This window comes from Harpia harpyja, chromosome 19, assembly GCF_026419915.1.
Source record: "Harpia harpyja isolate bHarHar1 chromosome 19, bHarHar1 primary haplotype, whole genome shotgun sequence".
Lineage (NCBI taxonomy): Eukaryota > Metazoa > Chordata > Aves > Accipitriformes > Accipitridae > Harpia > Harpia harpyja.
The window spans coordinates 1,351,297-1,367,170 of NC_068958.1; the positions used below are offsets into that span (position 1 = coordinate 1,351,297).

Below are 15,874 nucleotides of genomic sequence, written 5' to 3' on the forward strand. Positions count from 1 at the left end.
TCTTACCTGCAAATAACTTAGTGTAATATGGCATTCTCGGTTACAGGGGCTTTGGTTTAAGGTGGGTGACAAGCCAGCTGAGGTCTTGGCTTATTTTGCAGCAGAATGTAAGCTCAGGGCTTGATTTTTAAGGTAGGCTTTTTCCAGAGTTAGATCTGGGTGTCAGTTCAGCAGGGGCTGGGGTTGCTTTGCTCAGCCCTCATGGACTGAGCCATCTGGGTAGTAAAAGAACTTGGTTTTGATCTTGGCGTATGACTATACCTTACTCATGGGAGTATCCCAGAATTGTTGAGAGAGTTTCTGTGTGCTTATATACACCAAAGGTGTTTTTGGGGGGTAGATTAATACTGAACACAGCCACAGAAGCATCCAGCTTCTTCCAAGCAGGCTCTCTCAAGGTGGTATTCTTTGGCAGGGGCTGGGAAGGGCGCTTTCTCCCTGAGCGGTACAGCTGAGCTATACTTTGCCACTGCAGTTCCATACCAGTTTGTCAGCACACCAGCATATTTGCCTATACGACCTGTATAATGGTCATGAAGGCTTGAGTCCTTTCTATGCAGCAGCAAAGCTAGAACTGGCAGCAGGAAGAGCTTTTCCTCGTAGTATTGTATGAACTAGTTGAAATTATAGCAGCTGTGGTAGAGCTCTGTGGTTTTATGATCCTCTCCTGCAGCTTGCAGTCTTGTGAAGAAACACTGATTTGGGTAACTTTTTTGTGGTGTCAGATTAATCAACTCTCTTGAACACCCATAAAAACTAACTGGTATTTTATTAATTACATTCTCTTATTTTAAATGAAAAGTCTATGCTAACTGTAAGATGCTTGGAGATCGCTTTGAAGATTCATACAACTCTATGGTGGGTTTATTATGTTGATGACACCGATCCAGCATGCAAACTGGGAATTCATAGCCTAGCCTCATCATTGCTGCCTCACCAGAAATTCTTAGGTAGTGCTTGCCAGCCAGAATGCTCTTCTGAGCTTTAAAGTTTGTTTTTTCTTGAAAGTGTGTATGTGTCAAAAAGAGAAGAAACCCAAGCTCCCACCACAATGGGTCTCTGATGGGCCTGTTGCAGTGTTTTACAAAATGGAAGAAAACTGAGGAAACGTGCATTCGTTCACTGCCGGTGTTGTGTAATAGCTTGCTGCTACTAGTTCGCGGTAGCAAGCTAACAGTGTAGTTACTCAGTGCCTCCCGCTTTGCTTGCTGACTTTGTGAAGCTTTTCTTTGCCCACTTCTATTTTCCTGCTTACCTGATATGTGCTGTATGGGTCTGTCACCTTAACACTTGAGTTGACCTTTAGTATTTCACTTTGATTTACATAGGGCCTCTGCTCAGTGAACTGTCCCTATCACAGGATGATATCCATAAAAATGACACTTCCTAGTCTTGAAAAAAATCCCCAGGCCCATCGGAGACATGTGAAAAGGACACCCAGCAGGAAGAGAGGCCCATGGCTTGAAATATTCATCAATCATTTTCCTGGCACCAGGAAACCAATCAACTCTTCTAAGGGGTAGAGCGTAATCAATCACACAATGTGGGAAACAGGGATCGCTGGCCCTACCAAAAATGTTCCTTCATGTTGACAGAGGAAAAAAGTGTTGTGTCCATGCTCATTCACAAGTAGTAACTTATACCCTTGGTATAAAGGCCTCTGTCTTTATAAAAGACAATCTGTGAATAAAACAGTTTAATGTTGTATAGGCAACTTAAGCTTGAACTAAAGATTTTGTTTCCAGTGATGTTGAGCTATGTTTTGTTTTGAGTTTTTTTCCTTTACCTTTCTGTAGCTGATAGGTGAAGGTTTTGTCTCCTGTTGCCAAAACTCTGTGTTCTGTAAGCAGCAAGTACAGGAGCATGATGTTTTTATCTAGGGGATCAGAACTTTAAAATTTTGCACTTTCTTCATGAAACAACTTACATTTGAAATAGCTTGTATTGCAAACTGATACTGGGGAAGAAATGTACCTTTGGATGCTTGTCCTATTTTTCTGTCTTTAACTTATGTTAAAAAAAACCCATATATAGAAATATAGGTTGCCCAGTAATAAGTAAACAGTAGTTGTCAAGACCTGTAGGATATTTTATTGTAGCAAGTGGATAGGGGTTATTCAAGTTCTTATTTTTCTAGTAAGATGCTGTAAATTGGAACGAGAGTTGTTTATGACTTTGTTCTTTCTATGGAAACCTCTGCTATAGCCGTTACATAAGAACTGCCATAATATTTATGGCAAAATAATTGACAAGTAGATTGCTAGAATTCCTTCACCAGGAAAACATTTCTTGCATGCCTCATAGGAAATAAGAGGCATTGAGCTAATGGCCCTAATGAGCTCTGGCTTAGTGTTGCTCTGTGGATGCCTGATCCAAGTGTGGCTCGGGCAGCCGTGGGTAATTGCAGAGGCAGCGCGGACCCTGGGCTAGCGGCTGGCTCACAGAGGTGTTCTGGGTGCTGGTTCTGGTGCTGCTCTCCGCTTTAATGGGTGTGTAGTGGGGGGGTAGGTGGCACAGATTTGGCTGCGTGGTTTGGGTGCTATGTCTGTTTTCCTTTTCTATTTCAGTAGCTACAGAAACTTGAAACAAATGTTGTAACTTTAAAAAGTCCAGCACTTTACTCCTTCACAAATATACTCAGAAAGTGTCAGTTTTTCCCTGGTGGTGGGAGGCCAAAAGCCTCCGTGGCAAGAGCCTTTTGTGCACCCGCTCCCACGTGGGGCTTCGCCTCCGGCTCTCCCAGCCGGGCTGGTGGCAGCTGCTCCACGGGGCAGAGGCTTTTGGGGTCCCCAGTGTCTGGGGACGGCCGAGGGGGAGCCCCAGCCTGGCTCTAACCGCAGGCAGCCTGCCTCAACAGGCACTGCCCGTGGGGCTGGGGCGAACGGCCAGCCTCCTCTGTGCTGTCTTCATGGAAAAGATGAGTCAGGACTTCAATGACTTGTCTAACATTAAGTGCATTTTCCTGGCATAGAGCTGCCTTCTGTAAAACACCTTAGGAATAACGGTAAATGTTCCAGTGCATCCTGTATTTGCTGAGAAGGAGCATTTCTAACCCTTAAAACTTGAGAAACACTGCATCAGAAACACTCTTGACTGCTTTTTTCTTAAGTTTGTCAAACCCCGGTGTTTAATATGCATCTTTAAATGACACGCTGGGGTGGTTTATTGGGCATAGCAAGCCTCAGAGCCTGTGGATGTAGCTGGCAGGTGCCAGAGGTGAGCCAGCAAGCCCTGCTACAGTTGCCTCAAGTGTTAAAAATGGTTTGTCTGCAATGCATGTGCATAACAGTTAATAATGAATAAGATTGCCAGCTGCTTTTAAATGCTGAGGACAAAATCCCAGTTAGTAATTAAAAGCTTTGAAATGACCTTGAATCTAAAGCTGTCTTGAAGTATATTTATGGCTTTTCTCTGTTGCAAAAGAGGTTAGGTACAACAGTGTACTGTGCTGTTTAGTAAAATGTTTCATGGCAGCCTTGGATGAACACTGAAGATCAGAAATAATGAGAATGAAGCTGAGGCACAAAATGGCCATGTGGAATTGTTGCAAGTACATCTCTTTAAAAAAAAAAAAAGTAAAATGGGCTATATGTAGAAATAACCAGAGAATAAAACTGCATGCTCACACCTAACTGCTTGGAAATTTAATTTTTGTCTTTTAGAGACTTACTGTAATGGCTTACCCTACTTAAATATCCAGCTGGATTTCTTATTAATACGTGTTTTTAAAGACAAACTCCCTTTTTTCATAGTCAGTGAAGGTACAGAGTTACTTGTTCTGTAAGTGTACGAATTTAAACAGCTTCAGCTCTACTGTCAAGAGTATCATTACTGTGGGCTGTTGCTCTGAAAGGGTGCTATTCTAGCTCTGTAGCTTTCTTATGGAGCTTCTGGTATCTTTGAGGTTTTTTTTTTTTTTTTCTTAGTTCAGCACTAGTCTGGTCTAAAATGATGTTGAAACCCTCTTTCTTAGACTCTTTGAGCTATTGCTTTTTGGGTAGAGCTTTGATTTTTAGGAATTTTGAAACTTTTTCTTATAAAAGTTGTCTTATTTGTCAGCAAGGAGGATAACATCCTATAGCTCATAAAATGATAAACTGCTAGGGGTAAGCCATAACATATATATATATATATTTATATACACACACCTATCTTTCTTCTATATCTAGGAGGTTTGTATCCACTTAAATATCCATAGCTTAAAAATGGTGGGTTTGTGTGAACTAAGCTTAAGTGACATCTGGAGTGGAGCTGACCTGAGTGTGCTGGAAGCTCCTGCTGTAGGTGTTCCCAGGCTTGCCTTGTGCAGCTTGGCCCTCTCCAGAGCACCAGGGCAGTGCTAGAGCCATTCTCATCTTATTCAGTCCACTAAAGATCAGGTCACACTGGGATTATTTTTTTCTTTAGTGGAGTAAGATGTTTTCAAGCTTGGGCATGGTTTGTGGTTGGGGTGGGGGTGCAGTAGGCTTGTGCTCAAATGACAAGCCTTACCCCACACTGCTGGTCAAGTAGAACATGGCCATCTGTGAAGAGTGACAGTGATGAACAGCAGGGAGTGCCCAGGTGGGAGTGTTTCTTATTCTGATTTTGAGTGATTAATTTCTAATTAACATATGAGGTGAGAACTCAAGAGTCTCTGGTTCGTAAGTATGAAGATGTCAAGTGTTGTTGAGACAGTTGCCAGAGAAGTAATATCAGAACAAATGTGGGCTGTGGTGGACTTCTGCCCTGCAGAGCCTCTCAAAGGGGGTGCAGGAGTCGTCCACCTCGCAGCAGAAGCTTGGCAAGCACTGCAGGAGCAGAGTAAGTGAGGGAGGCTAAATCACTGCTGGAAGCTGGCAGAGCTGCTGCGTGCTTATCTGCTGCTTTGTTTCAGGGATTTTTTTTTTTTTTTACTTTTTTCTTAATTCAGTGGAGATGTCCAAACTGAAACTATGCCAGTCGTCTGCAGTGACTTGTTCTGTTCCTTGTTTAAAGCTGAGAATACTGTCAAGAAACAAAGTATGACTATATATTCTTAAGGATGTATGTATAGTAGTTAATTGCCATGCCTGTGTCTTGTCCTCCTTTGGCTGGCTGGTCTGAAGCCTCAAAAAATGGCCTTGTAGAGAGGGAGCAGTCCTAATGGTAGCACTGAGTGATGCCTTCCCAAGGATTGCTGTGCTGTATGGATGCTGCAACATCCACCTGCAGAGCAACAGGAATACAAGCCCTTGATGGTTCTTATCACAGGGATTAAAAATTAAGCTGCAACTTTAAAGCATGTTAATATTTGTTGTGACTCTAACCAGCTGAAGTGTCCTCTCCCTGTGCCGAGAAGCTTTGCGGATGAGCATGCTACAGGTCAGGTAGCTGGCAGGCTCACGTGGATCCCCAGCAGATACAATGAACTACTGAGTCTCTTCCCTCATCCACACACAAGACTAGCATCATCCTGAATTGCCCCTCAAATGAAATGTTGCCTGACTTCTTTTAATTTGATTCGCTGCCCATTGAAATCACTGGCTTTCTGTAGTGCTTGTTTTGTGCTTTAGCATGTTGAGGCTTTCAGGAGAGAGTGCAAGCCCCTTATCAGAAGCAGTAGCTCCTCGGCTTCTGTGATTTGTTTTTAAGTGGCTCATTGATGAAGTGTGTTCGCTCCAGCTTTGGGCCTGGCTGTGATCTCTCGTGAGTGCCTGCTCCTGCTTGCTCTTGGGTAGCAGCTGAAGGGTGGCTGCCGTGGGTGTGCTGGCTTTTGGGGGACTTTGGGTGTTGGGGGAGATGGCTGAAGAGTGCCAGTGCAGACTGTCCAGGGAGGGATGGGCAGAGGCTGCACCCAGGGGATGGCACCCTGCTCACAAGCAGGGTCTTACTTTCCTGAAGTGGATGGTGAGCAAGTTGTATGCATGTACAGAAGAGGAGATACTGATACACTTTACATTTCCAGCTGTCAGTACAGTGGGAGATGATTTACTGATGAGCTAATTCCTTTAAGCTGTATTTTTGCTGCTGCATAAAAAAATTGAATGGTAAATCACAGCTACTGAATGTTTACCCTGGTTTTGAAAAAAAAAAAAGTATAAAATGCTGATCTTTAAACATTTTTGTTTGCTTACCTAGTAGATTACTCTGTTTTGAAAGGAAGAATATAGATAGGTTTCCCTTAGCAATGTATGTAACAATTATTTTAGAATTATAAAGCTTGTAATCATATGTCTTAAAACCTGGAATTAAAAAATCAAAATTGTACACTGCCTTTTCATGGAAACCAGCAAAACATGAACTCCTGTATTATTTTTATAAGGTTAGATTAAACTAGAATTAAAATTTCAGATTGCTCTTCAGAGCAACAGTAAGTACTAAATTCCAAAATTATTTTCCCATTGAGACGAATGGGAACTTCCTTCTTCAAAAATGCAGGCATTTTTCCTGTATTTAGGGTAATTTTCTAGTACAAGTGGAGACAAATATCCACAAATATCCAAATGTTAGGAATGATGCTTCTATCCTGAAGAATATTGTCTAGCTGTCAGTCTCTGATGTGCTTTTGAAGATGCTTAGATGTGTGTTACCACAATTAAAAGCTAATAAGAGATGTGGTAGCCTGCAAAATGAGATTATAGCAGTAGACAGATGTGGCTGGAATAAGCCCCAAAGAGAAAGGGAAGTGTTTCTGGAATTGCAAGCAGCAGGAGCTAATACGGTTTGCAAACATGGTAGACAGTAGGCAGAGAGGTAGGTGGGGAGAGAGAATCGAATTTCCCTTGATTCTTGCCTGTATGTAATCCCCATCCCTGGGAGGCCAAATGCTTAATGTAAGCTTTTCACTCCAACAAAACCCAAGATACTGGTGTTGGTAGGGCTGAAAGGGAAGTACTCAATGAGACTGGAAGGCTGTAGATCACTGAGTTTTATGAGCAAGACACTTGAATCAATAATGGAAGGAAAACATTTTTAGCAGGGTATAAACCTCTTAGATTCCTTAGCAGGCGTTACAGTCGTGGCAAGGTGTGACTGCTCTCTGGGTCCAGGTAGCTGCAAAGTTGCAGTGTACCAGCCATTTTTGTATCTGTTTTCAGGAGGAGGTTTAGAGCGTGTGCTGGTCTGAGCGGAGCTCAGATGAGCTGTGGTGCACAGTGCTGTCTTGTATCTGCCACAAAGCAGAGTGCTGGCTCTTGCTGCAGCATCAGCCCCAGCCTGGAAGTGCCTGCCCTGGACTCTGGGCATCCCACAGGCATGGGAAACTCTGGGTTGATCCCTCTGCCTCTGAAGGACAGGTCATTTATTGCAGTCGTCAGCATGAGCCACAGAACACTTTCAGGTAGCCTGTAGGAAATGAAGACCTTGCAAAAATGACAGAGCAACAACTACAGCTATACTCACACTGACAAATTAAACGTTAAGCTCATTCATGGATTTGGTCCTCATGTGATGTGCAGTGAGAGCTACAGCTCTGGTGATTGATTTGTACAATACAGAATATATCATATTTCTAAGAGATGTCACTCTGTGCTGAACCATAAGACTTGTAGGTTTAAATACAGAACGCCAACCGTAGCTTTTTTATGATAGTGAGCATATTTGCTGCAAGCCACCCGTCTCACTTCATAATTGAGCATTATAGGAATGTACTGTACCCAGGCAGTTGTGTAAAGCTTTTTCCCTCTAATGCTGTTTTAATGTTGATTATACATTCAGTGGTTGATTTGGATGATTCAGTCTTTCTATGTACGTGTGGTAACACTGAGGAAACTTGTTTCAATGTGTAGTGCTTACACCTATTTTTCACATTTTAGGATTCTGTCAAGATCCTCCCACAGAGCACGATTCATCCACTAGTAAGTACTAGTTAGTCTTTCCATCTCCAGGCTAGTGTAGCAAGCCAAGTCCTACGAGGCATTGGCAGTGTGCAGCTGAAGTCCATTAGAGTTAGAAGCTGTAATATTATCTCCACTAATTAAAATTTGAAGGTAAATGCTGTTAAATTAATTAACCTTGAGGTTAGTGGAAAAAAAGCTGTTTTCAGACTTACCACGTGTCAGTGCTTCTCCAGGATCCCAGTTTGTCAGTGCCATTCATGCACTAGCTGCGGAATTAAAAGGGCATGTTACCTGCTTTGTGGTGAAAAGGTCCATTTACAGTAGTGTTTCTAGCCTGACGCACTGGTTGGCGTCTAGAACCACTCACCTCTGGGAACACTGGCCAATTTGCAACATGATTTCTGGCATATTCTGTATGTCATAATGTGCTATTATTTATCAGTAGATGAGTGTTAATCTGGGTTGATGTTAACTCTTAAAAAGTATCAGTGCCATCTCTACTCTTGTACAGTATCGGTTAATTCTATTTTTAATGTAAGTAATTCTAGTGGACTCAATAGGAGGATTTTGCTATAGTAGTATGCCTTGTGTTGGCCAACACTATCAGTGATCGAAAAGTAAATAAAGAATTTCCACAGACTTACAGAATGATTATGCAATTAATCTTTCAATATTGGAGTAGTCTGGGCTGCCTGGTAGGCAATATCCTATTCAACCAAAATGTACTGCAGGTATAGAAGATGCAAAGTTTCATGTCTAGGGACAAAGACAGCATGCCTGTGGAATGGGGCATTGCATGCTGGGAAACGTTGGCTGCGAAACAGATAGAAGTCTTTGCGTAAGTGCCTGTTGTTGCAATGCAGTAGCAAAAAGCACTAAGTGGTCCTTTGGAAATTGGAAGTAGGTCTGTTACGTTTACTGCTTAATACTGATGGTGCTGCAGTGGAATGCTGATACTGTAATGCTGCATAAAACTCTGATGCTGATATCTTAAAATACTCAGAATTGCCCCAAAAGATGGAGGCAGCCTGATAGTCTTGGCTTATTCAGCTTATCAAAAAGATTGAGAGTAATTATACTGTTGAATTACAGCTGCAGAGGGAATATCTTGGATAGTAAGAGGTTCCTAAAGAGAAGACTCAATATAAATATTCAGACTGCAAACAGAAACTATGAATTCAAATTAAAAATACAAGTTCAACTGAATGTAATTTTTACTGTTGGTTATTACTTGATTTTGTAGGCTTTTTTGTCCTCAAGGCAGGATAGAGTGCCTTTTAAAAACAGATGAGCCTTGTGAATAAAGGAAATACTGTATTCCAAAATCCTCATTTGTCTGAGATAATTGAATGTGAACATACACTGCAGTACTGATGATCTGCCTCAGTGCTTAAGTGCCCGGCTTCTTCAGGAATTGTTTAGTATTTCAGAACATGTAATTTTGGTTCTGAATAAAATGCTTTGAAAGTGGAAGGAAATGTCACCAAAAGATTGTAAAACATTTCAGTATTCATCTGTGGAGAAAGATTAACATGAATCTCAATTTACAGGCAAAGAAACTAGGTGTTCTAGTAAGATATGTTTTTAGGTTTGATTATCGTAGTTTCAGTCCTCTGAATGAATACCCAGTGTACCTTGTGGAGCTCTTCTGATGGCTTGCACTAGGTGACTGAATGTCAGCCTAAAAGTCTAAAATAAGATGCAAAATTTATATGAACCCCCTTTAGAGGAATGAGTTGGTTGAGAGCAGCCCTAATGAACCTTGCTGTTACTGAGTGGTGGCTCCGAGAGCACTTCCATCTGCACCACCCCATTTTACTGAAGAGCCTGCTAAATCTCCTGGTGAAGCAGTAGTGGTCAGCTTTCAAGGAGGGCACTGGGCTCTGTTTCAGAAAACGCAGGCAGCTTCTGGAAATCTAGCCCATAACGTATGTGGTAAAGCTGATACCGCAGCAACATGCATCTCCTTTCTGCTTTGATTTTTGTGTCTCAGAAGGCATTTCAGGAATCCTGTGACTTTTGATGGCATCAATAAATCAGATACCATGCTGACAGAATTTTACTGGAATGTAAACAGGCATTTAAAATAACAATGTCTGTGTAGTGTTTATTGAGGAATACAGTGCAGGTATAGCTCTTAAAGTACACAGAATGTTAAACTGCTGTGAATGTTTCCTTTCAGTTATGTTGGTAAGCTGGAACTGTGATTGTTTTCCATGTTAATGAAAATAATTAAAAATATTTATCACGAGATGACCTTACTTCCCACTCCTCTTTCCAAACAGTATGTGTTTTTGGTGTTGAGGTGAGGCAAGAAGCTCTACCCAATGTAGGGGAAAAGGGAGGAATCTCTCTGTATAGTAAAATTTAGCTGATAAGGGATAATGAATCACCTTTAACTCGGCTCTGCTGAGTAGTAGCTGATGTGGGGAACTGCAGGCTGGTCATCCTCATCTCAGTCTCTGGGAAGAGTATGGAGCAAATCCTCCTAAAGATGTTTCCAGGCACTTGAAGGACAGGAAGGTAATTGGGAACATTCACTATGGGTTTACCAAGGGAAGATCATCCCTGACTAACCTCATTCCTTCTGTGATGAAACAACTGGATCCGTGAATGAGAAGAGAGCAGTTTTGTCATTAACCTTAACCTTAAGCAAGGTTTTTGATGCAGTCTCCCATGGCATCCTTGTAGCCAAACTGGGCTACAAGGCAAATGTAGGTGAAAAACCAACTGTGCTGTCTGGTTCAAAGGGTAACATTTAAGAGTTCAAATACTAACCGGTGGTCAGTTATTCTGTGGTTGTCCTTGGGAGTCAATACTGGGGACAATACTATTTAGCAATTTCATCAACCATCTGGATGATGGGATGGAGTACACTCATCAGACTTGCAGATGACACCAGATTGATACTTTGGAGGGCACAGCTGTGGTTCAGAAGGACCTCAGTAACCTGAAGGAAAGGGTTCATTGAAACTTCAAAGTTAAACAGAGACAAATGTCAAGACCTGCATCTGGAATGTAATAACCCCATGCAACAGTACAGGCTGGGGAGCAGCTCTGCAGAAAGGACCGGGGGTCCTGGTGAACTTCATGACAGAGTCAGTAGGGTGGGCTTGTGGGCATGACAGCTCATTGTGTGCTGGCTTGTGGATAGCCAGGAGGTTGAGGGAAGCACTTGCTCCCCTGTGGGACATGTCAGAGTCACATCTGGAATACTCTGTGCAGTTCTGGGCCTCTTAGCAGAAGACAGGTTGAACTGAAGTAAGCCCACTGGAGGGCTGCTGAGATGGTTGGGGGCTGGAAAGCATGACAAATGTGGACAAGCTGAGGGAATTGCATTTGTTTAGCTTGAAGAAGAGGAGGCTGGGTGGGGATTAACTGGCAGACTTCCAGTTCTTTAAAAGTGGCTATCGGAAAAAATAGAGCTAGGTGCTTCAGAGGTACATGGCAAAAGGCCAATACAATGGTCATGAGTTGCAACAAAGGAAATTCCTACTGGACATTTTGAGGAGAGAGATAAAAACTTAATGGAAGTGATGCAGCACTGGAAGAGGTGTCCAGAGAGGCCATGGAGTCTCCATCCTTGGATACCTTCAAAGCTTGAGTGAGCGGATCCCTGACTAAGCTGACCCAACCTTTAAACTAGGTCTGCTTCCAGTGCAACATTCAACTAGATGAGCTCCAGAGATGCCTTTCAACCTGAATTATTCAATGATAATAGAAGTATAATTCTACTGAAAGGTCTTAGGGATGTTGTTGCCATCTCTTACCTGGAAGTTCTGATGCCTCAGTCTCAGCTTTTGGAGGGAGAAGTTATAATCCTATGTTACATCATCTGCGTTTTTCCAAGGTCAGAATTCTTATTTTTAGCATGCATATTTCAGAAAGTCTTTACTAAAATGTTATCCAATTTACTGAGATTTTACTATGCAAATGCCCTTCTGTTTGCAACCCCACAAGCACCGCTGCATTTTTACCAAACAGATGTGTGCGTGTGGTCTTCAGCAGGCTAGCAGCTGGTCAGAAGTCAGTGGAAGATAATGCAACTCACTGAATCAGCATGTTCTGCTTATTCTGATCTTGGGTATCCCTGCATTTGTTCAGGATACCATGTTTTACCTACTGTACTCTTCCTGTAAGATGACCTTTGGGGAGGGGGTACCAAAACTCATGCACCAATATCTTCAAAGTCCAATGCTATGTCACAGGTTCAGGCTAAGTTCATTTCTAGGAGTAGCCCATATACCCCTTCAATTAGCATAAACAGGGACAAGGGCAGTCAAAGGTCAAGAGAAGTTCAAAATAGCATAACCTCTTTTTGCTAGTGTTCCCAAATGTTCTTAATCCTGCAAAGTTCTCCAAGCTGTCCTTGCCATCGTGTTCGCTAGACAATTGTAAAAGTCAAAGAACAAGGCATGGCTTGATACAAGGGAAGTTAGAAATCGAGTGGTTGAGAATAGGTAGCATTGTTGCTTAAAACAGGAGAAATAATTGATTTATGTTATGGTGGCCAATTAGGCTGTAAAGTGAAAAACTCTTAAAGAAACCCTGTGGCTTCAAGGGAGCTTTTTGCTCTGATTTCTGCTCAGCAAATAGGGGTACCCCAATAAAGGTCATCAGCTCCATGAGCTAAATTATTAATTCCTTTCATGCCACTCAGGGCTTGTAAACAGTATATAATACAAGAAAACAATTGGCACTGTTCACTTACTGGGCAGAGGAGAGGTCAGAGGGTAAATAGTTGTATTGGCAGCAGCTGTTCTTCATAGCTGAGCAGACTTTTGTCCTTTTCATCTTTTAGAGCAAACCAGTTTCCAAAATCTTAGCTCGTTGTTAATCCATATCTCTTCTCTCTTAGCTGAATTGTTTTTAGGAGTTTAATGTGTTGCATATAATTATGAAGATAAAAAGGGCTGGGGGGAGGAGTGAGGGGTTATGGATAAGAGAACAAAACCAGCAGTGCCATGTTTCATAAAGAGCTGTTTGAATTTTTTTTTAATATTAACTTACATGGATGAGAGAAATTTTAAAATCCACCTATTCAAGGCAAGTTGTAGGATAAGTACTTCTGCTTTTATGTACTTAATAAAAAAAATTTGAAGAATGATTTTGAGATTAATAGGTTATAAATACCCATCTGCCAGTAGCACAAGAACAGAAATGTTGAGATGTTAGTACTCTTCTGATATTGTAGGCTTGCCATGTTCCACGTTCACATGTTCTGTGGGCTCTTGGCCAGCTGCTGGGTATGGCAGTGCTTGGTTTACAGCAGCACTTGACAGGACATTGAGGCAATTCTAGTAACTTCAAACTTGAACAGCTGGACAGCTGTGACCACAGTGTTAGCCTTGGTGAACATATTAGAAATAGTAATTAAAATATCTGATTTCAAGTGTGAACTGAAATCATTTCCAACTATAGCTAGGAAATACTGTTACACTTCTGTTGTTTACAGCCTTTAAGGTGGCATTACAGTGAACAATCTAAAACTACAGGAGTTAAGAAATTTACACTGGCTCTCTAAATGCTTACCACTCAAATTTCTCTTCAGAAGGCACATGCGTTATTTGGTTGCTTTTTGAATGATACTTGATAAACTATTCCAGATGTTTGCAGGTGTAGCTTACTACCGTAAGTGACTGTTCCTTACACAATGGCTTCTCAAGCGGTACTGACTGCTGCTGACCACTCGGAGCCTGCTCCTTGCCATCTGGCTGGCTTGTTGGGCAGTTGACCTCTTTTTGCCAGAGAGCAGCAGGTAACCTTTAAATGACCATCTGCTAATCTGTTACTTCAGCCTTTCTGAAAGCTGAGTTGTGCTCAATACTGATACTGACACTGGCTAAATCTTGCCACTCTCAGAAGAATAAAAGTAACTTTAATGCTGCACTTACTTTTCAGGTTATTTTGGCTATATGTGAAAGCATATGTAGCTTTAAATGGGAAAAAGTACAAAACTCTTTCCAGGTTGTTGTGGTCTTTTTTACTTATAAAAATGTGTATAGTGTATGACCTGCTAGCTCTTTCAGAAGGCTAGCAATTCCCACATTAGGGAGACTATACTATTAAGGTGGAAAATAGGAAGATGCAAAATCAATTTTTTCTCTAAGCATACCAGAGACCTGTGAAGTGTACTCCAGAGTGTGACTGTCAGAAATGCTGCAGTGTAACATGTCACATGCAGCTTTCTGAACATTGGTGCAAGATCTGCAAGGAAGAGCCAAGGGAGATTATAAATTAATGTTTAGATTTTCTAGGCAGTAAATGTGTTGATAATTCAATGGAGAATAGGACAGGAATAACCCAGGGCATTTCTGAATAAATCTGCCATTGTGTGTGTTGCTGTTCTTGACGGTGGCTGGTATTTAGCATGTTAAACTAAAGCTGCTAGCTTTGTGTAGCAACACTGAGTAGGCTCCTAAGCAAAGTGCTTGCTAGGTGTGGCAGGAAAGCATGGCAGGAGGATTAAGTTAACATAAGCTTTGTGCTATGTCTGCTCTTCACATTCTGTAAAAATGGTCTGCTAAAGTGTTTACATTTGTTTTTGGTTTGCCTAATTAGAGCAGAACTTTGCACTTTTCAGTGTAAACAGTGGTCTTCGGGGAACTGCCTGCTGCTGAATAAATGGGAACTGTAAGAATATGAAATGCAGGATTTGGACTGACAGCAAACCCTGGCTGTGGGCTGAAGTTATGCTTCTGGGACTGTATTCTGTGGTTAGGAATGTAAACTTGTAGTATGCATTTATTGGTCTTAAAGCTAAACGAGAATTATAGAATATATAATTATGTGGCATCTGCTAGCATCAAAATGGAGATGAAGACTGATTTGTTTGACTTGGGTGTTTGTGGTGATGTGCTAAGAGTGAATGTGGTTTTTTTGACAAAGAGATCAAGCCCCAAAGAATGTATCTTTGTTTTACTTAATCTTAGGTTAAAACTGACCCTGTTACTGGAAGATGGTTGTTTCCTGGTTTGGGTCCTGGAAAGGTGGACCCTTCCCAAAATGCAGAGGGCATCTGGCATTTGGTTCAGATCCCATTCTGACTTTGGGGTTTTTCATTGGCAAAATGCAGGAAGGTGGTTCTGTTTCTTCTTTCAGCTGTTATAAAATAAAGCTTTTGGAGTGCCTTGTATTTAAAGACACTTGTTTCTGACACTGCTTCAGATCAAAGGCATGCAAAATGCTGGCATTTGGAAGGGGATCTCTCTTCCTATCAGGAATCTTTTGAAGGTGCACTGAAAACAGATGGGAGATCATCATGTCCTTTCATTCCACAGTAATGCTCTGCTTACAAGTTGATATTATATACAGTTTAAAGCTGATATAATTCAGAATTTCTTTGTGCTGGAAATTGTCCTGAATTGATATTCTCAAACCATCACAAGTTATAGATTACCAATATGACAGCCCAGAAAAGTAGATCTGCAGATAACATGTATGAGAGAGAAGCATCTTAAAAGAGGGAAGGATGAGACTGTTAAAAATTAACTGCTTCTCAAAGCAGCTTCCTCAGGTCATCAAAGAAATGCATATTCAATTTTAAATGTAAATGAAAGTTTTCAAAATTAAAGACTTCTTGGTAACATGCACATCACAACTTTCTCATTTTCACTTTCCCATTAGCTACAGATGTGGAGCAGATGAGTTCTTCTTCTCCTGTCCTTCCTATGAACTCCATGGGCAGTAAGTACCCCTTTTTCTTGCCACATGTGATAAGGTGGAGAATTTCTCATTCTGAGACAATCCAAAGATATGAATTCATACTTCACAGTAGAGACTTTGAGAAGTTGTAGAGCTAATGCTTACTCATGGAGGTGGGGATTCCCTTATCAATTGTTGACCAGATCTTTCTCGCAAAAGCAGCATAGACCAGGTCTGTACATCACTCTTTACACCAGCAGAATGTAGGTTGTGTAAGATCTTTTGCCACAAAAGATGTATCAGTGAAAGCTGTAAAGTAGATGCCTATGTTAGTGATATAAACACCTGAGGTGCTGGTAAATTATGTTGACATAAAAGTATCTAAAGTGTTTCAGTATTATACTTGGAAACTTATAGCCTGAAATTTCTCA

At 41.5% G+C, this 15,874-nt stretch overlaps 1 protein-coding gene across 3 annotated transcripts in view; it reads left to right on the forward strand.

The window, feature by feature from the left end:
- The window catches only part of NR6A1 (nuclear receptor subfamily 6 group A member 1), a 101,986-nt gene that overhangs the window by 5,076 nt on the left and 81,036 nt on the right, over positions 1-15,874 (forward strand). For 2 of the 3 annotated variants that reach the window (XM_052816010.1, XM_052816011.1), the window contains exons 2-3: positions 7,776-7,817; positions 15,426-15,485. In XM_052816010.1, the coding sequence (XP_052671970.1) occupies positions 7,776-7,817; positions 15,426-15,485 (102 nt within the window). The remainder of the gene's footprint in view (positions 1-7,775; positions 7,818-15,425; positions 15,486-15,874) is intronic. The other variant, XM_052816012.1, reaches the window with a different exon arrangement.